We start from the raw sequence: 24182 nt of genomic DNA, 5'->3' as shown, positions 1-24182 counted from the left end.
GATATGTGTATAGAGGTCTCCTGAAATATAATGTGTATACTGCTATGACTTTTCTTTTTTTAAATTCATCATTATTGCTGCTGTTTTATAATTATTTTAATTCTACCACACTGACTATTGTTACTCAATTTTTATTTGAACATTTCATATTTCTTTATACCTGGGTCTTACCATCTGTTTATATCATAGTATTTTATCACATATAATACTTGTGCTTTATAGAATTCATGGAATGACTCATCTTGATGCTTTATTTACAGGAATTTTATGGTGATTACATTGCTGTGAATCCACATTTGTTTTCCCTCAATATTTTGGGTTGCTGTCAGGTATGAAGTGAAAGGATTTAAAAAATAATTTATTGGGTGGAGTTAATTCAGCAATAAATTGGACTTGTAAGAGAAATAAAATATTTTCTCTGAATGTATGTTTTTAACACAAAGGGTCGAAATTGGGATCCAGCTCAACTATCCAGAACAACTCAAGGACTGACAGCTCTTCTTTTATCTCTGAAGAAGTGTCCCATGATTCGTTATCAGCTTTCATCAGAGGCAGCAAAGAGACTGGCAGAATGTGTAAAGGTATGGCATTCCCTGTCCCTAGCTCCAAATCATCAAGGCCATTTATTTCCCTTTTATATTTTAGAAACCATCAGGAATATTTTCTCTACAGCCAAGGGGAGGTTGATATGTTAGGTTTACTGGCAAAGAAGAATGTCTATATATAATTCAAAACAAAAAAAGCAACAAATTAGAGCTAAGTTTGGATTTAACCTAACAAACATTCGCAAGCTTTTTGGATAAATGACTGGTAGAGTTTCAAGTCTTAAGCTCTTACATAGTATGCTGCAAAACTTGTAAAGTTTTAAAAAAAAAAAAAAAAAAAAAACCTTGTAACGTTTTAAAATCCTTTTATGGAAGGCCTATGAGGGTATGAAGAATGGCTAAAAGTGGTTTTATTTATCAATTTTCTATTTTTACCATCTCTATCTACAGCTAATTAGTTGTTCAAACCTTCTCTCTCTCTTACCTACAGCAAGTAATAACTAAAGAATATGAGCTGTTTGAGTTCCGGCGGACAGAGGTTCCTCCATTGCTACTTATTTTAGATCGCTGCGATGACGCCATCACTCCATTGCTCAACCAGGTGTAGAACCCTTTGTTAGCATGATATAAGGATGATTTTAAGTGATGTTCATCCAACTGCAGACATAGTCCCTTCACTTGTCTCCTTTTCCCCTCTGTTCTTGTTTCTTTGCCTAGTATTTCTTGGTGTTTTGGTATCACTATTTTTCCAACCACAGTCACGGTTACTCCCTCTTCCGCCTCATCCTTCCTATCCCTTTCTGCCACTAATCAAGGATTCTTGTTTGTTTGTTTGTTTCTTTGTTGTTGCTTTTATTAGAGCATTATAATTATATGTAGTATTTAGTTTAATTTTGACAAAATCACGCATGTAAGGAATTTGATTTTAATCCCCATTCCCCCTCCCTCTTCTTTCCCTCCTACCTCCTCTTATTTTCTCTCTTCTCCTCTATTGATCTTTTCTTTCTTTATTTATTTTTGCCTAATCATGGGTTCTCATTTCCAGTGTTTAATTCTATATGCTCTTTTCCATTATGATTGTATTGCCTTAGTGTAGACCCTAATCTCTTATAGAAACACTGTAATAGTCACCTGTTTGGTTCCTTTCTTTTAATTTCTTTTCACTCTAATATATTCCACAAACACGATGTTATTGAATTATTTTTCCTAAGCCCAATTCCAATCCTATTATTTCTGGCCTAAAACTCTTTATTGGTTCCTATCTGCCTGCTGGGTTAAAACACAACACACACGCACCCCTGACTTTGGCATACCAGCTTCTTAACAGTGTGTACTGAACCTCATATAAAACTGGTAGCTCACTGCTACATAGACGCCACATGTTTTCTTGACATCTTGCTTTTGCTGTGGCCACTGTCTAAACTCTGAAATGTTTGGAATACCTTCTCTTCCCATCTTTATGTTTTCAAAATTTTCTCCCTTAAAACCACTCAAAAGTCACATAACATCTTTTTGAAGACTGTTATTACTTTTTTATTCAGACAGGTTCTTTTATCCCTAAAATCACTGTGGAACTGTGTCTCCACTGTATCTGGACCTGCACTGAGTTCTGTCTTTGGTTGTTTTTACCCTTCCCTGGATTACATGATTTGTTCAGGCAAACTGTGTCTCACCAGTGTTTATTTTCTTTCAAGTAAAAGCACAGTTCCTTGCACTTAGTAGGTGCTCCATGAATAATGACTTTGGATTTATAAGGAAAAGCAGAATCTGTTTCAGTTTCTGCCCAGCTTATAATGTTGATGCTAAGAGAAATCTGTAGCTGTGGAAACTTCTTTATTGTATAAGATAATCCTGTATTTCTAAAATTGAAAGTAACATATGTTTACTAAAGAAACCTTTGATAATATAAAAAGTTAGAAAGAAAAATAATTGCCTATAATTCTGTCTCACAAAATAAAGCAACCATTTGTTCAACAATTTTCACTAAGAATCTATTATGTGCCACACACTAAACTAAGTACTAGAGATAAAAGGTCAGGAGATGCAGTCTCTGCCTTCAAAAAACTCAATGGCCCAATGAGGAAAGCAGAAAACACATGGCTTTATTACAGCGTAAAGTGGTGTGGTAGAGCCAAGTACAAAACATGACATTATATTTATTTTAAATGCCCTAATGGAACTTGCTTTATTAAAGGTTCCTTTGGCAAATGTTTTAGGAAATAAAGCACCTTTTTTGTTAATTTATAAGTTATTTATTAATAAATCTAGTTTGTTTAAACTAAAATATATTTATATAAAAATTTTAGCATTTGAATTCTAGATTTAAAAGATAACATGCTGGAAATATTTTGTTTTATGTAATGGACTTATGACAGAAGTAATCCATTCTCCATTAGTGGTGAGAAGGCAAAATTTGGAAGTGTTTTCTTTTCAGTTTTACCAGATGAATTTACATTTGAGTACCAGTCTTCTTTGTAATTTGTACTAGGTAAAAATATAAAACAAAGTGGATTGAGAGGCAAGTTTTCTGAATATGCCAGTGTTTTGACCAACTCACAAGGTTTCTTCTGATAATATTAGTGTTCCCAGGATAAATATAGCATCTCTCAGATCTGCAAGAACACACTTCTCGTGCTGCAGAAAACACAGAAGCATACAGGAAATGGCACAGCTTGTCACTGCAGTACCGATATAGCCCTGTCTGTGAAGCCAAAAATATACTCAATTCACAGGCGAAAATTAGAGCTAATGATAAATATAATTTGTTTTCTTTCTATCAAGAATATTAATCTTGTTGTCTTTCTTCCAAAAGTGTGAAATCTAAAAGTATTTTGACTTTTGGGTGTTTAACCAATTAAAATGATAATCTTAATGCTTATTATAGCATAAACTATTAATAAAATTTGAACAAAATAGAGAATCTTCATGTAAGCAGACTAGTTAATTAAGAATGTTATCAATTTTACTTATTTTCCTGAATATGTACTATATCCATGTTTTGTTAATAACCAATTTTTTTGTCTTAATTCTTTATTTAGTGGACATATCAGGCCATGGTTCATGAACTACTAGGCATAAACAACAATCGGATTGATCTTTCCAGAGTGCCGGGGATTAGTAAAGACTTAAGAGAGGTGGTTCTGTCTGCTGAAAATGATGAATTCTATGCTAATGTAGGTGGTGTTAAATTTTTAAAATTTTGTTTGTTTTTATATAACAAGGTCAATATTGACTTGTTAGAATGGGGACAGGTATGGAATTTCATGTAAAAAAAAAAATGATAGAAGCATACCACAGATAGGTTGCATCTCAAGGGAATGCAAAAGACTTGGATTCTGATCCTCTAAAATAATTTTTTTCCATAGATATCACATAGTTATTTACTTCCCTCCCTTCTAGTGGCTCTTTGTGAGAATAATAATGGTATTCATCACTGGTGTCCTGGCTAATGTCCAAATTTGGTAATTAAAATGGAATTTTCCCTTCAATTCTGTATTCAGGATTCTTTTTCACTTCTTTTAAATTATCTGAAAGACTAGTTCATGAACTGTCTTCCAACTTCCTTTTTCACAGAATATGTACCTGAACTTTGCAGAGATTGGCAGCAATATAAAGAATCTCATGGAAGACTTCCAGAAGAAGAAACCAAAAGAACAGCAAAAACTAGAATCAATAGCAGACATGAAGGTAAATTGAATACACACGTGGTTGACTTACATGTGACACTTTGGAATTATTCATGTAAACAAGATTCTTGGAATTTCTGGGCCTGATTTCTATCTTGGTTCATCTGGTTTTGTTGAGACATTTTCTGTAACGTGTCTCTTTAGTAAAAAATATAGTGAGAAGTTCATAATAAGCCTTGTGCTTGTTTCTGTTGTTTAGTCATATTTGTATTCTTTAAAGACTTAGTCTATTGCCATACATCAGTTTTTCTCTCAAGCATCACAAAATGTTGTATGATAGAGAGCTGTAGGTGCCTTAGCCTGTACAGAAAAACAACTCCTGGATTTTTTAATTATTATTATTCCTTCTTCATATATGTCTGTTCTCAGTCAAAAAGTAACAGAACCTTTCCTCTTGCTGTTTTATCATGGCAGGCCTTTGTTGAGAATTATCCACAGTTCAAAAAGATGTCTGGGACTGTATCAAAGCATGTGACAGTGGTTGGAGAACTGTCTCGGTTGGTCAGTGAGCGGAATCTGCTGGAGGTTTCAGAGGTTGAGCAAGAACTGGCCTGTCAAAATGACCATTCTAGTGCTCTTCAGGTCAGTCCAATTTGATGAGCACCCACTATGTGTAAGACACTGTGCCAGGCAGAGCAAGAGATGCAAAGGCAAGTACCTTCTTCATCAACGTGGAATTCCATTTATCAAGAAGTTAAGACAAGGACACAAATGAACACCATTAAGATATTAAGATAGATATTATAAGAGCTACAGAAGAAGTATAAAGTGCAGTCCCCAAGGTTCAGTCAGTTAATTGAGTATTTATGAGAGCAGCCTCATTAACTAGAAAGAGCAGTAGACTAGAATTAAGTTCTGGATATTAGTGTTTGGTTTACAACTTACTGGCTTTGTGACCTGGAGCTATTGACTTAATCTCTGAGCCAGTTTTCTCATTTGTGAAATAGATATAATAATACTTGTTTCACGGGGTTGTTAAGAAGACCTTGACAGATAAAATGAATTATCTAAGTTTTAAAAAAATTATTGAAGATTGCTTTTCATTCCATAACATGTGAATGCCTCTTATATGCACATACTGCCATGAGGATCTAGGAGTACAGAGATGAATAGATACCATCCCCTTCTTCAATATGCTCACATTATGGGAGGTAAGGAACTATAATACCATGCAGTAAGTGCTATAATAGTGGTATTTCCAAAAGAGTTTGGAAATACAGAGGAAAGACAAGGGTGAGGCTTGTTAAAACTTCCTAGAGAAATGTGACATGAAAACGGGGTCTGGACAGCTAAATAACTAGGAGTGCACCAGGCCGAGCAAAGGGAGGAACATTCTCAGCAAAGAGTATGCAAACATGGAGGGGTGTATGTATGAATAGAGTGTAGTTCAGTGTAACTAGTGTAGGAATAGATGCTGAGGAGAGGTTTTAGATAAACTAGAAAGACATATTAGGGTTAATTATGACCATTGAAATGAGGTTGAGCTTTAATTTTAAAATGATGAGAGCTACCAGAGGATTTTAGAAGAACAGTGACATAATCATACCCTGACCTCAAGAAATTTATAGTCTATTATAAAACTAAATTTATAGTCTACTATAAAACTAAACTAAAGCCAAAGAAATAAATAATGTTTATTATTAAATTAGACAAAACTAAAGCACAAGAAATAAATAATGTTTCAAGATAATATTTAATTAAGTTAAAATTATGATACTAACTATAATAGGATTTTAAGTTATTAGGAAGACTTTATTAGTGAGGGCAATATGAAGATGAACCAAAAGAATGAATAGAATTTAGAGGAGGATTTCAGTCAGGAATAACAGCAAAAGAAAAGATGCATAAGTATGCAGGAAATAATACATAGCTTCACTTGTTGAGAGTGGGCGTGAAAGAGAAAGAGAAGATGAAGTTGGATTGATAAACAGGAATCAGTTTATAAAGAAGCTAGTAAGAGAAGTTTATATTTGCTGAGATAGGTGAGAGATCTAGTGCAGATCTTATGTAGAAAGTTGATGTTATGAAGGCAGTGTTTTAACCTAGTGAGGATGCATTACGGTGAAAAAACTGAGAGGCTGTAGACTTATCGTGATATTAATGACAGTGTATAATAAGGGGAGATCTAAGAGACATTACAAAGGGAGAAAACCATTAAATGACAGATTGGATGTAAGGATTGAAAGAACAAATCAGACGTAATTCTAAGGTTCATGAGTTAAAAAAAAAAAAAAAGTGTTGTCCCCAACAATTAATTTAGGAGTGAGTCCTTTGGGAGATAATAATTTCTAAGCCACCTGTAAGAAGCACATTTCCTCAATAATAGGATTTTATATGCTAAAACTTAGTTTTACTTTCCCCACTGCAATTCTACTTGATTTCATAAAATAAACCCAGTCTGGTATATCGGAAACATCACAGGGTTTGGAGCCAGGCTGTCCTGGCTGGTATCTTATCTCTACTTGCCAAAGTTTTTTGGGAAAAATTTCTTACTTTGTCCAAGCATTAAAGATAGTGATTTCAAACTTTCAGATTGTTATAAAGAATCAGTGTGATAATAAAATGTTTCATATATGATAGGTGCTTTGTAAATATTATTTCCCTTCCTCTAAGCATAATATTTTTTGCATGGTATAATCAAAAGAAGGAAACCCACCTATGGGTACTCTGTGTTATATCAAGATCTTTATTGAGATTTTTAGTTTTTAGTTTTAAATTTTTAAAATGTTTATCAGGATTTCTCAGAAAACACCTTCATTTTGAAAATTACAAAGTTGCTATTTGCTTTATATTTTATTTTTATGTAAAGTGCTTCTCTATCATTGTTTTATTTTGTCCCCGTATTTCTAAATCTTCACAAAGGACTCTGTTCTTTAGACTGACATTATTTTAATAGTGTATTAACTTTTAACTCTTAAATAGATGATATAAGTATTTGGTAAAAGAGGTGTATAGTGAAAACTGAGTCTGTTGTTTTATATGCATCCTTTCAGTTCTCCATGTATATGCAAGGCTTGGTGTGTGTGTGTGTGTGTGTGTGTGTGTGTGTGTGTATGTATGTATGTGTTTTAATTAAAATGTTACCATACTAGACACAGAATTCTGCATTTTTTAAAAATATTTTTTTAGTTGTTGATGGACCTTTATTTTATCTGCTTACTTAAATGTGGTGCTGGGAATCGAACCTACTGCCTCACACATATGAGGCGAGCGCTCTACTGCTGAGCTACGACTATAGTGCCCTACAGTTGTTTTTTTTTTTTAACTTTGTATCTCAGAGACTGTTTCATATCAGAACCTAAAGTCTCCTTCATTTTAATCACTAAATAGTATCTTTTATAAAAATGTATTAAAATCTATTTTACCAGGGCTAGGGTTGTGGCTCAGTGGTAGAGCGCTCACTTCTCAAGTGTAAGGCACTGGGTCAGATCCTCAGCACCACATAAAAATAAAGTAAAGGTACTGTGTCTACCTACAAACAAAAAATATTTTTAAAAAAACCTGTTTAACTTTGCCAATTTATTTTAAACAACCCTACTAATAGTTTTTAGTTGTTTTATAGGCCTAACAGAAGTGTTCCTATCTTTATCTCAATAAAATGAGTTTTCTGCCTCTTATTAAATAAAAACAAAACTTTTTCCAATAACCAAATATAATTTTTCTTATGTTTATCACTTGATTTTTCCTTTTAAAAGGATAGAACCAAATTTAGCCAGGTGTAATGGTACATATCTGTAATCCTAGCACCTTGGAGGCTGAGTTAGGAGGATTGGAAGTTCCAGATCAGCCTGAGCATCTTAGGGAGACCAGTCTCAAGATAAAATTTTTAAAGGGCTGGAGGTGTAACTCAGAGGTAGAGCATGTCTGGGTTCAGTCCTCAGTGTGGAAAGGAAAAAAAATGTCAAAGCTTTATCACTAGCCAATTTCAGTGTCTTTATTTGTATCTCTCTATCATATGGAAAGCAGTTAGAAAAATTATTGTAATTCCTTCTTTGAAACTTTGTTCACTTTAAAAGTAGATATTTTAAAATGTGAACCTGATTTCTGATCTACTTTTTTTTTTTGTTTTGTTTTGTTTTAAGAGGACTTTTTATTTATTTTTTTTTTTTATTTTTTTTTTTTTTTAATTTTTTATTGTGGGTTGTTCAAAACATTACAAATTTCTTGACATATCATATTCCACACTTTGATTCAAGTGGGTTATGAACTCCCACCTTCACCCCATACACAGATTGCAGAATCACATCAGTTACACATCCATTGATTTACAAATTGTCTGATCTACTTTTTATTTCTAAAACTTATCTTTTGAAGACTTTCTTGTCCAGGGTATTGGAGTTTTACGGTAAGCAGTGGATTCGGACTCTCCCACCATAAATGATTTCTTTGGCGACATGATTTAAATAGTCTATAAAGGGAACTTTTGTTTGATAGTAAGTAGATGCCAGGGGCCTGATCCCTAAATGGCTATAGCATTCCTTGGCTTGACCTTAGAGAATAATACGTCATGAAGCAATGAATTGAGGTTTTGAGTAGAGATGGGTTATTTTATTGAGTAGTAAGTATATCATGGTTAGAAAAAGAAAAGCTCATACATTGCTAAAAATTAACCTATAAATTGCTGCCCCTTCTATCCTACAGGTTAACAAAAATATGATTTATAAAGAATTTTACCAGAACCAAAGTGCAATGTACTACTATTGAAGCACATCCATATTCTCAAAAAAAGAGAGATTGATTTGATTAGTAATGAAGATTTTTCATATCATTAAGAGAAACATCTGCAGAAAGTGAGCAATCCCCACCCTACTCCCACAGTCCCACCCATGTTGTCATATCACAACTTTTTATTTGAGAGGAGGAACTGGTCTATTTTATATCCTTTTTTCCTGATCTTGCATGAAAGATCTCAAATCATACTGTTAATGACACATGGTAAAAACTCAATAAATATTTATTAGAAAAATGAGGAGAATGAATCCTTTTTGAAGCAATATAGAATGGTGGCTTAAAGCTTGGACTTTTGATGACTTGAGTTTGGAAATGATTCTTAACTACCCTAAGCCCCAGTCTTTATCTCTAAATGTGGGGAAATAACAGTACTTAATTCAAAGATTGTGGAGAGGATATAATGTGCTAATATATGTAAACACTTATTATGTACCAGGTACTTAAAATTTTCAACAAATATTGTCACATTAATCATAATATTATTTGATGGTACATTCTATTTTCATTCTGGGATTTAGAACATGTTTTTTTAATCCACAGGTGACTTTGGATCACTCCCCACTTTCAGAAAGGTTTTTCTGTAAAATTATAATAAAACTGCTTGGAACACATTGGACAATTTTATTTTAATCAATTAAGAGTAAAAATGACCCTTTTTTCTCTAAACCACCACTTAACCAGTATTTCAGAAATAATGTTGACCCTCAGGAGATCTACTAGAAAGCTAAATTTTATGTTAGCTAGTCATTAAGAAAAATAATACTGACTCACATGTATTTATCAGTCAGTAGTATTGGGTTCTGACTACTTTCTATTATTTTTCCTAAATAAGCTCTTTATTGTTCTACAACACTGCTAGATCAGACTCATTTTTATCAGATCAACATATTGAATACCTCTGCCAATTTCATCTTCATATCCTAATCTATTATTATTATGATGATGATTAATATTATAATACCAGGGATTGAACTCAGGGGCACTTGACCACTGAGCCACATCCCCAGCCCTATTTTGTATTTTATTTAGAGAGGGTCTCACTGAGTGCGCAGTGCCTCGTTTTTGCTAAGGCTAGCTTTGAACTTGTGATCCTCCTGCCTCATCCTCCCAAGCAGCTGGGATTACAGGTACACCACTGCACCTGGCCCTAATCTATTACTTTAATTACTTATTCATTAACTGTTTACTACATTATTGTGATGGTTGTTAGCAAGGAAGGAATCCTGTTCTTTAGGTTAAACTAAAGTGGCGAGGTGTGGGGGAAGGAGACTCTTTGATTACTGAGTACTCTGAAATTTGTATAATGTATGTATGTCATACAAAATTTTTTTCTTTTTCTGTGCTGATTCATCAGTTTTAATAGAAGAAAACAAAAAGCAGTCAGCTAGAAACAATGAAAGAATCTCTAAATATTAGAAAATAATTGTTTTCTCATTATGAGTGGATGTTAGTGCCTTTTGGAAACTTTCCCTCTAAAAGACAGTATTTTTGCTTTTCTTTTCCTGTTTCTTGTTTAGACCTACACAAAGTTTTTGAATCCTATCTTCTTAAATAGACACTAATTTTCTGTTTTGCTCTTTATTCATCTATTGTCATTATGAGGCAGTGACCTTTTCTCTCTTGGTAGTTTCAAGACTTGTAGAAATTTTATCTATCGGTAGTAGGAATTGAACTCAGGACCCTCTACTACTGACCTGCATCCCCAGGCCCTTTCATTTTTATTTTTGAGACAGGGTCTCCCTAAGTTGCCCAGGCTGGCCTCAACTTGCAATCCTCCTGCATCTGCCCTAACCACCCTAACCCCGTTTCCCCACCACTACTCAACACTGCACCCCAACCAATAGCTGGGATTATAGGCGTGCACCACCACACATAGCAGCTTATGGAAATTTTATTGAGAAATTAGAAATTTTAAAATTTATTATAGAATTCAGTAATATTTCCAACATATAAATACTACCATATGGCACATACCAGGTCTGTAGTTAAAAGTCTCTCTAATTATTTTTCCTTCTCTTCTCTGGTTAGTACTCTGGAATCTCAATATAACATATGCCATTGTCAGTCAAGTTGATGAGTCAAGTAGCCATAGGGAGATAGTTTAAAATCAAAAGATAACATGGGATCAAGTCAGACAAAAAAAAGCCCTGCTTTTTCAAGGACTGACATTGCTGAAAGAGAAGAAAGAACTCAACTTGTACCTACAGGTTTCTTCTCATGAGGAAATAGGTTAAGTCTAGCCAGATCGTGGATCTGAACCCTGAGTTGGGTTCTAAGAACTCAAAAGTAGGCAGACTAATCTACTCAAAGTAATCCTAGGTCAGATCTGGTCAAAGTCAGGGAATCTGCATACCAGTACCATATCTCAAGAAAATAGGAGTGGGGCTGGGGACGTGGCTCAAGCGGTAGGGCGCTCGCCTAGCATGCGTGTGGCCCGGGTTCGATCCTCAGCACCACATACAAACAAAGATGTTGTGTCCGCAGAAAACTGAAAAAAAAATTAAAAAAAGAAAGAAAATAGGAGTGGATTCTTTTATATTTTTTAATCTGTTCTAATTAGTTATACAGGACAGTAGAATGCATTTTGATACATTGTGCACAAATGGAGGAGTGGATTCTTAAATGGGAAACAGAACCCAGAGTCAAGATCCAAGTGAAGGTAATTAGGAAGGAAGCAAGCAGGAAGGGTATTAACTGATTGCTGCAAATAGTCTTTAACTTTTTGATGCCAGTTATCTGGGTTTATAGTTACATGGGTATCTCATCTCAGATTTGTTTTAAAGTACAGAGACAGGTCAGCCAGAAATTGAGCAGATTATACATGAAAGAGTGCAAGGGCAGGAAATGAAACATTGTGCCTGTAAGAAAAGTGACAATAGCGATTCCAAGGTGGGATTTCTTAATGTTTTAAATTTATGCCCAGTTGATTAAAATATATGTGAAGTTGTACATAAATACTTGAAGAATAAACTGTACCCTGTCATATCTTTATATTATGATAGAAAATAGTAGAACACTTGAGCACGTATTTTAAATAAGTTATATTCCATGGTTGCTCTGTGGAAAACATACAACAAAGGGAGAAAAAATTAAATTTTCTTATGAATGTGGGTCTAAAGGAGAAATTTATTCCTTTTTTAGTCTCTTAAGGATGATGATAATGAAATATTAACCAGAAAAGCCACAACAGGAGTCCCTCTCAGAGAACTTTCTACTTGAGAGCTCCTGGGGAGGCTCCCATTATCATCCTCGTCGCTACTCGTTATGTACAGAGAGATTCTTAGACGTTGGACATGGCTGTTGTGGGACACCAAAGAATGATGTGTCTGACAGCATCGTATACATTATAAAGTGCCACACAGACGGGGGTTGTCATGTCCTCAGAAGCCGGCGCCCTCCCAGTTGCTTGCCACTCTCACGTTCTTTCCTCTGCTTTCACATTCCTGTTCGGGATGACACTGCTTTCATTCCTTTATACCAATTCCAACTGTTACTGATTCTTTTGCAGATGTCACCTCCGTTGTGAAGTCTTTCCTGTTTCCTCAACAATCAGATGTACTTTATTTTTGTCTTTTCTCCCCTCCCCATGGCACTGATTTTCAGCCTGTTTTCTATACATATATGTCTGTTATAACGCCACATGTTTGTTCCTGAAAACTCTTATTTTCTACAAAATCATGCATTAAAAATAAACAGATTATGGGAAAATACGGTTATAAGCAGACCACTTAAAAATCTAAAAAAATATGTAGATCTATATAACTTTGTAATCAGAGCACTAATAAAAATATTGTCAATCCTAATAAAAATACTAACAAAGGAAATCTCCACTGGAATTTGCACATAGAAATTGAGCCAGTCCACATTCGCAGCCTTATTCCTGAGGTTCCTGTTTTCTTTAAGATCCAAGGTCTTGCTGGGTGCAGTGGCACATGCCTATAATCCTAGCAGCTCTGGAGGCTGAAGCAAGCAGGAGGATTGTGAGTTCAAAGCCAGCCTCAGCAAAAGTGAGGCACTTAGCAACTCAGTGAGACCCTCTCTATAAATAAAATGCAAAATAGGGCTGGGGAGTGGCTCAGTGGTGGAGTGCCCCTGAGTTCAATCCCCTGTAAACCTCCACCCCCACCACCAACAGATCCAAGGTCTTAAAGACATTTGCTTCTCATGGAGACTAATTTCATCAAAATTAAAAATACCATTTGAGGTAGCCTTCTTCATTCATCAATTTTTGCTCATCATTTTGTTTTGTTTTGATTTTTAACAGTGAAATGTCTTTGAATCCTTTTCATTCGCACTTGCTCCTTCTCCAGATAGTTTAACAGTGGAAAGTGCAGCAACTCCTAAAACCAGATCCTTCCTGTAGAAAATACTTTTGTAGCATTGTCATCTTTTTTTTTTTTCTCTTAAAATTTTGATAAAGCTTCTTCTTTAATCATCAGGAAGCCTGTCCATGCTGGAAAAATTACATGTGACTCAACATGCCTTCTGATATCATACCATTTTTACTGTTCTCGTAAAGCTAAAGTACATTAACTAGACATGCTTTGTAACAGAATGGATTATACTCATTTCACCTCTCTTTACCTCATTGTCTGTGTACTCGCTGAGGACAGAAATTGGCTCTAACTCATCTGTGTTTCCCTAACAAAGCCTGGCATAGTGCCTGATGGGACTTAAAAAGTTTTTTTTTTTTTTTTTTTGCTTAAATGGAATTATTTGTTCTGTATAATAAATATAAATCTGTACCATATGGAAGACCCTTAATGTGAAAATGGAAAAATCTAAACATGTTTTCTTTTGGCTCCTTTTGCTATCTGTATCTGTACTTTAAGATCATAAATACTCAATTTAGAGATTGCATGCTTTACCATCTTGAGACATATTGTTACTTCTGATGTTTCTTGGGGATTAAGTTTAGTCCTATGTAAAATTCTATCAACTCGTCTCAGTGTTTAATCAAAGCAAAGAGAAAGCAGTAGAGTTGCAAGTCAACTGCTCAATTCTGTGTGCTGTATTGACTAAAGTGGTGGAAAATAGTATCTATTCTTATTTCAGCAAGGAAATGATAACTTGGGTTATTAGAAAACAGGAACAATCCAGTATTAAATTCATTTTTTCTAAAGCAATTATAATGGGAATATATTTCCTTATTTAATTCTTATCTTGAGCAAAAGGCAGTTAATTTTCTATAGTTGAGACCTGGGCATTGTCATCATAGCCATCTCATGAATTCAGATGTATCACTATCACTCAATAATTGTTAACTCTAAACCATTATACAAGAGATCACTCATGTGAAAGGGGATAAATATCAGTTCCTTCTTCCTTCAGAATGTAAAGAGGCTCCTACAGAACCCCAAAGTGACAGAGTTTGATGCTGCTCGCCTGGTGATGCTCTATGCTCTACACTATGAGCGGCACAGCAGCAACAGCCTGCCGGGACTAATAGTGGACCTCAGGAATAAAGGTGTTTCTGAGAAGTATCGAAAGGTAACCAACTTTACATGTTGAGCCCAATAAGTAGGAACCGGTTCTGTCATATTCTTAGCACCAACCAATGATAAATCATACCATTTTTATTTATAGAACTGTATAATTCTGTCTTGTCATGTCTTCATTTCCTTAATAAAGGTATTTTTTATTAAATGGGCTTGCTGATCCCTAAGCAATAAAAGATAATTTCTATTTTTTTCTTTCTATAGCTCGTGTCAGCAGTTGTTGAATATGGTGGTAAACGGGTTAGAGGAAGTGACCTTTTTAGCCCCAAAGATGCTGTGGCTATTACCAAACAGTTCCTCAAAGGATTGAAGGTATAGACATCTCTTCTGTGCTGAGAAACAGTCAAAGCCCCTAAGGCAGAAAGTACATGAACATGATCTTCAAATTAACTTCAGGAGTGCTGCTGGTTTAGTACTAGATCAGTTAAATGAAATTATATCAACCATCTCTTGAAAGCTTTTTCTTTCAGTGCTTTCCTGTATTGGAGTAGTACCAGCACTGGCTCAAATAGCCAAGCAGGAAATAGCTGAAGATATTTCCAGGAAGTACTCAAGAATAAAAAGACAAACAATTCTGTTAGTTACAGCTATTTTTCATATTCATTTGTTTATAATCTGGGATTTAGATAGTTTCTCTTTGAAGGACATTAAAGAGAAAGCAAACATTTTTGATCTTTTAAAAATACTAACCAAATTTTTTTTAATGGTCAAAAATTAGTTTTAATTTGCTAGCCTTTCTCATGTTTCCTGAAGTTTCTTTCTTTTTTCTTCCATGTTTACAGTCTCCTTTTCTACAGTTCTTTCCTTTCATTTGCTTTACTTGTCATTTAACATTTTCACAACAAAATGAGCAAGACTCATTAAAGACATGATAAAAGATTTAAGCAACTCCAGTTTTAAAATTCTTTTATAATAGTTAGCATTAATTTTAGTATTTTTATGAGATTGGAACATTTCTGATTAAATTTTTGAGTAAAATATTTTTCTTTTTTTTTTTTTGGTACCAGAGATAGAACCCAGGGACACTTAATCACTCAGCCACATCCCCAGCCTTTTTTATATTTTATTTAGACAGGGTAGGGATCAGTTGCTTAGGGCCTCGCTAAGTTGCTGAGGTTGGCTTTGAACTCACGATCCTCCTGCCTCAGCCTCCCAAGCCTGTGGGATTACAGGCATGTGCCAGTGCACCCAAAGAAATAAAATAATTTTTAAAATATCATAAAATTCCTATTTGAATTTATCCCAGGAAATATCTATTGAGTGTATGTCCTTTTCTAATGTGAGTATTATAAGCTGTTGTATTGCTAGTTTTCCCAAAATGACCTAAGAACCATTTTCCCCTGTTTTAGGGAGTAGAAAATGTATATACTCAGCATCAGCCTTTCCTACATGAGACCCTGGACCATCTCATCAAAGGAAAGCTTAAGGAAAACCTCTATCCTTATCTAGGCCCCAGCACACTCAGAGACAGGTAAGGTAACAAATATATTAATAATAAAAACCAGAAACACTCTGAGAATAGGACATTTAGAGTAATGATAGGAACAGACACCAAAATTATGTCATGTCCTCCTTCCTCTGCTTGAGTTCTAATATTCTTTTTGTTTTACATATGTGAATATTAGATATGAATTCCCCTGGTAAGCCTGAAACATTTATGTACTTGGGAATAAAGAGACAGGTGTTTTGGAGGGTCCCGATCCTTAATATTCTGTGTTTTAGTAGCAGACCAGTTTACTTATGCCATGTAAGGTTCAGTTCTATGGCATCTGGCATTTGGAGTTTCAAACATTAAGGCCAAAAATAGATGTGGGCTTGATTGCCATCCAGAGCAGGTTGTTTCTATTTTTGGTGAGGACTGGACTTTGCCAAATGTGGCCAGCACACAACCTGAGAGACCTAATTAACAAAAGCCATGTGTTACAAAGGAGAAAGAGATAGGCTGTCTTTTAGTTGTAATTTCAATCCAGTAGGTAATAAATTTTAATAAATATAAAACATGTCCAGAACAATTTACTTATATCAGCCTGAAATTTTAAATATACACAAATTCTACTAGTTAAAAATACATTCCTATATTTGTTATTTGGACCGTATGTTATGCAGGACCTACTATATATAGCTGAACTCTATCGGGCAGTTTAATGTGAAAATTTTATATTAGTAGTATAATTCTTCTGTTATTTCAGCTACTAATAATCTAAGAGTCTTGGGCAGGGTAGTATTTTAAAAATGAATTTCTGAAAAGGGAAAATGTTTTGAGGTTCAGAGATGACTCTTTTATATGATGAAATATATTTCTTCACTCTGTCCCTTTAAAAAAAAATCTCTATAATTTGATACAAAACAGAAAAAAAATCATCTTTTTAAAATCCAAGGTTGAAAGGCAATGTTAAATTAAGAGAGTACATTCATTCAAATAAATGTTTAAGGTCCTTGGCATCAAGATTCAGAAATGTCAACTAAGGGGGAAGAATGAACACCAATCCAAGATATTTGTCTGAGAGGATTTTCAAAAAAATGTAACTCTATTGTTGAGACTTTTAATTAATTTGAATAAAGGAAAAATATTAATTTGCTTATGATATTTATATAAGAATTGCTGAAGAAGAAATCAGCTACTCATTGCTAGAGGGAAACCATAGGCTAGAAGAATATATTGTGTATGATTAGTGCACAACAACAAACCTTTCTAAGTTTCATGGTTCATGCCCAAACAAAGCTCAAAATAATGCTCTTCATCCAAAATACACATTTATCAATTGTTGGCATCTGTTAGCGTGTCACTATAGTCTAAATATGTGTATAGTTAATAATTCAATCACTTCACTCTTTTATACAGATGCTTATTTAATGCCTTCAATATGTTAACTGTTTTAGATGCTAGGGATACAGAAATGGCAGGAAAGAAAAGATACCTGCCCTCAAGGAACGAAAATGAAGGAGACAGAGTAAATAAGTAAAAAAACCTAAGTGCTATTAGGATGTAAATAGGATAATAAGCTGCAAAGTATCTGTGGAAGTGGGGAGAACTACTATAGATGGAGAGAGCCTCTCTGTGGAAGTGATACTTAAAATGAGTTTTGAATCACAAGAAAGCCAGTCACATAATGACTAGGAGAAAGAGCATCCCAAGCAGAGGCAACACCAGATCACAGTCTTTGAAGAAAGGGAGAACTTGGTAGGTAGGTAAGCCAGAAGGAAGCCCTGTGTGGCTAGAGTAGAGTAAGGAAGGAGGAAATTGAAGAAGATAAATAGGAGCTGGATCACAGAGGGTCTTGTAGGCCCTGGTTAAAAAGTTTTTGTTTAATTTTTTATTTTAATATATTATAGGAAGCTGTTGAAGAACTTGAAACATGTAAGCAATGTGAACTGAATTATGTTTTAAAAGTTCACTTTGTGGGCTGGGGATGTGGCTCAAGCGGTAGCGCGCTCGCCTGGCATGCGTGCGGCCCGGGTTCGGTCCTCAGCACCACATACAAACAAAGATTGTGTCCGCTGAAAACTAAAAAATAAATATTAAAAAAATTCTCTCGCTCTCTTAAAAAATTTTTTTTTAAAAAAGTTCACTTTGTGGAGCAAATGGATTCTTGAAGGCAAAAAATAGAAGGAGGAGATGTCTATAAAAGTCAGAAATCAAAGTGGGTTGGATAGGAGGCTGAGGAAGAAAATAGAATCCATAGATTTATTTAGTGGTACAGATTGATGGAACAAAGGTAAAAGAAGCCAAGAATAATGCTCAGTCTTGTTAATTGGAGATGCCTATTAACCAAATAGAAATATCATGCTGAATTGAGAGTTAACAAGATATTAGTGATACCTAAGCCACAGGATTAGATAAGATTACTTAAGGAGAAAGCATAGAGAGAGAGGAGAAGGTCAGTGGGGTCACACACTGTCTGGAGGAAAGGAGCCGGCAGTAGAGACTGAGGAGAAGCCAGAGTGGTAGAAGGGAGTCCAGGAGAACGTGGTCAGAAAGGCATCGAGTGAGCAGGGAATGTAAGAAGGTGAAGGAAGTAAAGAACCTATCAAGGTGGCAATATAAAGAAGGTCTTTGATGTTCTTATTCCTACGTTTCAGTGAGGTTAGAAGCCAAATTAGGTTTACAGGATATAAAATAAAATGGAGACATTTATATGTAACACTTTTTAAGAAGTTTTGTATAAAGGAGACAGAGAAATAGGAGGGTATCTAAGAGATTGTGAGTTCAAAAGAGAGATTCCAGAGCATGTTTGTGATCTGTTGAGAGCTATCCAATAGAGGAGGAGAAATAGATGATGAGGAAGAGCTGCAGAAGTAAAATCCTTAGGGTATCTAGAGCACAAAGGAATTGCCTTTGATAGTGGCAAAGGTACTTTCATTTTAACAGGAGAGAAAACAATGTGTATAGTTACACCAGGTTTGTAGTTCATTTTTTGTTTGTTTGGTATCAGGTATTGAACCCAAGGGCACTCAACCATTGAACCACATCCCCAGCCCTTTTTATGTTTTATTTTGAAACAGGTCTCACTAAGTTGCTTAGGGCTTTACTAAATTGCTGAGGCTGGCTTTGAACTTGTGATCCTCCTGCCTCAGCCTCCTGAGTTGTCAGGATTGTAGGCATGTGCCACCATACCCAGCCACTTAGGTTTATAGTTCTGATCATGAGAACATGGGCTCATTCTGTCTGATTTTCTCTGTAAAATATGATGGTCAGATTATCAGCTAAGGGAGGGGGTGAAAACAGAAAACATTGTGAAGTTGTCATCTTGCAGGCTAGGAATCAGACTTGTCAGGGGAATGTTAAGTAGACCTTCTGGGCAAGGTAGAGTGCCTATTAGTGGTCATTAATTTAAAATAGTGAGCCTGGTTGTGTGGTTTTATCCAGCAACTTTTAGATACTCTGGGTTAAATGTAAAGAAGGGAGATAGTTTGGTTTAGCCAGCATTTTGGAAAATGGAAACAGAAAGAAGGTACTGGATAGTGAAAAAAGTATCAGTGATGAAGTCACAGAGTTATTATATTAGAGCATTTTTGTAGTTGAGTTAAAAATTGAGAGGTGGTTATTAGACAAAGAGGTGTTAAATTGAAGATTCTTGTAATGAAGAGTTGTTTGTAATCAAGAATGTAGGTGATTGATTACAGGGGATGGAATAAAAAAATCAATGTGAGGGAGGAGACCCGGATGTGAGACGAGTAATCTACATTGATGTCAGAGTCACCGAATATCTTGAAAAGAGAAGGAATAAAAAGGAGGACAGTAAGCCAGAGCTAAATACTTTAGAGAGTAAGAGTGACCAGGAAAGGAGGTCAGGAGGAAACAGTGGGACTGAATCACAAGCTTCTAAAATTGGAGACATTTTGGAGGAATACAGAGAAATGTTTATGAAACTGTAACTATCTACACCACCTCCTGGTTCTGCTTCATAGAAATAAGACTGCAGAAGACTTGAAGAGACTCCTTCCTGATAATTTCACTTCTAAAAGTTCACCCTACAAATATACTTGCACAGGTATACAAAAATATATTTACAAGGTTGTTCACCAAAACATTATTTGTAATAGCAAAATCTAGGAATAAGTTAAATGCCCACTAATAAAGGACTGGTTATCTAAATTACAGTATATTACTATGCATTCTTGTTTTAAAATGGCATAACTCTTTGTGAGGTGATATGCAAAACATTTTTTTTATTATATAGAAAGAAAGATGCTGTCATATCACTTTTAAAAATATGTGAGCATAAATGTGACTACATGTGTGTATAAAATAAGTATATACTTGAAAATAAATATGTATGCAATATGTATGTATAATACATATACAAACATATATGTATGCATACAGTAACCTTTTTTTGGTACCAGGGATTGAACCCAGGGGCACTTAACCTTATTCAGCCACATCCCCAGCTCTTTTTTTATATTTTATTTAGAGACAGGGTCTTGCTGATTTGCTCAGGGCCTCACTAAGTTGCTGAGGCTGGCTTTGAACTTGAAATCCTCTGCCTCAGCCTCCTGAGCTACTAGGATTACAAACTTGAACTACTGTTCCCTACAGTAACTATTTCTATTTTTTTTTTCTTTTTCCTTTTTTTTTTTTTTTTTTTAGTTGTTGTTGGACCTTTATTTTATTTATTTGTATGTGGTGCTGAGAATCGCACCCAGTGCCTCACACATGCTAGGCGAGTGCTCTACCACTGAACTACAGCCCCAGGCCCCCTACAGTAACTATTTCTAAAAGAATAAATAAGAAATTATTGGTAGTCCTTATCAATGGATATTGAGACAGTAGTTAATTGTAATATACATATCTATCCTTTCTATTAGCTATTATGTTAAGTATTATAATACTGAAATAAGAATTACATTTTATTAATCTTTGAGGTTTTCATAACAGTTAACATGATACTTTTCAAATAATAAGTATTCAATACTTGTTCAGTAAGTCATGTAGACATGTATAGCAGTTGATTTGCCAAGATTTGTGTTTGGAAAATTTAAACCAAAGGATAAATTTAGTTGATGCTACAGAAGACTTAGATTTTTGCAGGTTGCTATTAACTCTACATAATATTTTGGCTTTGCAGCTACTTGGCCCCACTGTCAGTTCTGTCTACTTTCTTGGCCCTGGTACATCACATTGAGAAAAGTTATTGATTTTGGTCATCTTTATAGTGATTTAAATCTCATGGTAGAACATCTTGGTTTTATTGGTGTTGTAATATTGGAAAGTGTCAGAGGAGATGTAGCAGAAATATAACTTTATAAAGCCAGAACACTTGTAGAAATTTCCTAGCCCTTAGCTATTAAATTAGTGGTTAACCTGTTTGGCAGCATAGTCACATCCATAAATTGGGTTTGATCTTTATCCTACAGATGGGATTCCCACATGTAATATTATTAGGCTAATCTTTTTCTCTCCAGAATTGCTTCTTTCCTTGATTTAAAAAACAATAATAAGTGCCCTCTTCACTTGGTGGTAAACGGAGCTGTGTGATCATGCATTCCAGAGTCAAAGAGTTCAAGGAGATGCCTCCGTGTTTTATGATTTTAGCAGACTCTTATCACAGCCACTTGCTTTTGTTTCTATAAAGGCAGAAGTCCTTTTTTCTGGCTTTTTTTTTTTCCTGCAGTAAATGCTCATAAGAATTTCACCATGTGCAAGTATTTTAAAAATTTGAATTTTAGACATAAATGTAAAGGTTCACAAATTAGAAAAAAATATTGCCTTTTGAAGTTTGTTTTTCTGTCTAACTTATTCACATACAGAAATAATTATTTGCAGAAATACTGTAAAAATTTTTAAATTTTTCTAAGAAAGTAAGATACAAATTGGGTTCTTAGGATGTCCTTGTATAGCTGGCTACAGTGTAAACTGGCTGCTGTTTTCCAATGTTTGCTGTCTGCGTTAATTAATGCCTTTGGTTGCTATGGTGAATTAAAGAGCACAAGAAGATGTACACAAAGAATTGAACTTGTATTTTCCACTTAACTTTGACCATCATATAAAACATTTTGCTGTATATTTTACCATTGGCTTCATCAGAACATCTGCTTTTAAAATTCACCGTGGAAAGGAAAAACATCAGAGAGATTAAAAACTCTTTTTCATAGATACTCTTCTGTAGACCAGATTGAATACGTAGAGGAGGCTCTGGAAACGTGCATTTGTGTTTCTATGACCAGATGCAGCGAGGTCACCTTTGTTAGGTACGCAGTTGAGCCTAGCACTCAGTCCCTATCCTAGTATTTATGTTTTGTCCACACATCTGTATAACCTGCACCCACAGATAGCTATCCATGACATTTTCTTCCCTCTTTAAAAATACCCTGCACCCTGCAATTATCAACTAAAGGACCACATTCTAGAAGTCTGCTTGAGTTATTCTCTCCCAGTTCTCATTTTTCTTTTCCATAACAGACAGCTGTATTCTTGAGGTAGATTAGTTGTAGTTGTCAGTACCTTTATTTTTTTATTTATTTTTTTACGTGGTGCTGAGGATTGAACCCAGGGCCTCACATGCGCTAGGCAAGCGCTCTACCGCTGAGCCCCAGCCCCAGCCCCAGCCCAACAATCTGTGTAATTCATCAGTGTTCAAATAAACCCGTATGATGGACCTCAGTAGTGTTGTCCCTCACCATAAGGGACATTGCACATGGAATCTTACTGTTACAAAACACTCAATTGGTAGAGTGCTTGCCTCAAATGCACAAAGCCCTGGGTTCAATCCCCAGCACCACCACCAAAAAAAAAAAAAAAAAAAAAAATACTCCTCCAGGTGTGGTGGTAATCCCAAAGACTCGAGGCTGAGGCAGGAGAATTGTGAATTTAAGTTTAGCCTCAGCAACTTAGCAAGACTGTAAGCAACTCAATGAGACCCTGTCTCTAAGTAAAATATCAAAAAGGGCTGGGGTTATGGCTTAGAGGTTAAGTGCCCCTGGGTTCAATCCCCAGTACCAAAAAATAAATAAATAAAATACTCATTTTCTGAGAATATATTGTCTGTATTCTCTGGTCTCTCTTCTTTCTTTTTACTTAGCCACCAGTATTCAGTCATGGGAGTCCACCCTGATAACTTTATCTAACTCTAATCAGCTCCCAGAGGTCCTGCTTCTAAATGCCATAGCCCCCTCACCAAGGGAATTAAATTTCAGGATATGAACCCTTGGGGGACACCCTCAAATAATATCTAAACCCTAGCAGGTAGCCACTAGCTACATGTGACTATTGAACACTTGAAATGTGTCTAAAGGTACTGAGGAGCTGAAGATTTTTATTTTATTTTGTTTTAATTAAGTTAAATTTGAATAACCATATGTAGCTAGTAGATACACTATTAGAGCAGATCTAGGGAGTATGTTAGGTTAGGAAGGAAGAAGAACCAATGACTAGACTCTGGGCACTATATCATTAAGAGATTAGGGAGATGAAATAGACTCATCAAGAGACACTGAAAAGTAACAGCCAACGGAGTAGGGAGAAAACAAAGAATGTGTATCCTGGAAACCAAGTCAAGAAACTATGTCCAGGAGGAACAGTGATCAACTTAGTCAAAAGTTGCTGACAGCTGGGCATGATGGCCCAGGCCTGGAATCCCAGCTACTCAGGAGACTAAGGCAGGAAGGTCACAAATTCAAGGCCACTCTGGGCAACTTAGGAAGACCCTATCTCAAAATTAAAATAAATAAATAAAAGGGCTGAGGTTGTAGCTCAGTGGGAGAGCACCCCTAGGTTCAATCCCTAATACCAAAAGAAAAAATATTTAAAGAAAATAACTGAAATGAGAAAGGACCTTATTTTTCAGTGTAGCCTTTTGTATTTTATACTATGTGCATGCATTTATCCTTTCAAAATCAATTATTTTTTTAAAAAAACAAACAAACATGATTTTAGATAAATACACAGCAGTCTAACTTTTTAAGTGATATGGTGTTAGTCTATTGTTTCAGGTGGGTAGTCTTGAATGATGTTTATTTTGTCCTAAACAGTAAACTTAGTCCTGTCAGTGCCACATACCTGTAATCCCAGTAACTCAGGAGGCTGAAGCAGAAGATTGCAAATTTGAGGCCAGTCTCAGCAAGTTAGTGAGGCCTTAAGCAATTTAGCAAGACCCTGTCTCAAAATAAAAAATAAATGGGCTAGGATATAGGTCAGTGGTAAAGGACCCTTGAGTTCAATACTCAGTACAAAAAAAAAAAAAATGCAAATTTAGAATTTGGGTACAGTGACACACATTTAT

The 24182-nt window shown here is 35.2% G+C and overlaps 1 protein-coding gene across 2 annotated transcripts in view; it reads left to right on the top strand.

The window, feature by feature from the left end:
• The window catches only part of Vps45 (vacuolar protein sorting 45 homolog), a 55995-nt gene that overhangs the window by 10054 nt on the left and 21759 nt on the right, over positions 1 to 24182 (top strand). For both annotated transcript variants that reach the window (XM_027953726.2, XM_071618478.1), the window contains exons 5-13: positions 261 to 329; positions 444 to 581; positions 1036 to 1146; positions 3584 to 3718; positions 4119 to 4232; positions 4646 to 4813; positions 14294 to 14452; positions 14665 to 14772; positions 15810 to 15931. In XM_027953726.2, coding sequence (XP_027809527.1) covers positions 261 to 329; positions 444 to 581; positions 1036 to 1146; positions 3584 to 3718; positions 4119 to 4232; positions 4646 to 4813; positions 14294 to 14452; positions 14665 to 14772; positions 15810 to 15931 — 1124 coding nt within the window. The remainder of the gene's footprint in view (positions 1 to 260; positions 330 to 443; positions 582 to 1035; positions 1147 to 3583; positions 3719 to 4118; positions 4233 to 4645; positions 4814 to 14293; positions 14453 to 14664; positions 14773 to 15809; positions 15932 to 24182) is intronic.

This window comes from Marmota flaviventris, chromosome 10 (assembly GCF_047511675.1).
Source record: "Marmota flaviventris isolate mMarFla1 chromosome 10, mMarFla1.hap1, whole genome shotgun sequence".
Taxonomy (NCBI): domain Eukaryota; kingdom Metazoa; phylum Chordata; class Mammalia; order Rodentia; family Sciuridae; genus Marmota; species Marmota flaviventris.
This window is presented reverse-complemented; position numbering and strand designations above follow the sequence as displayed.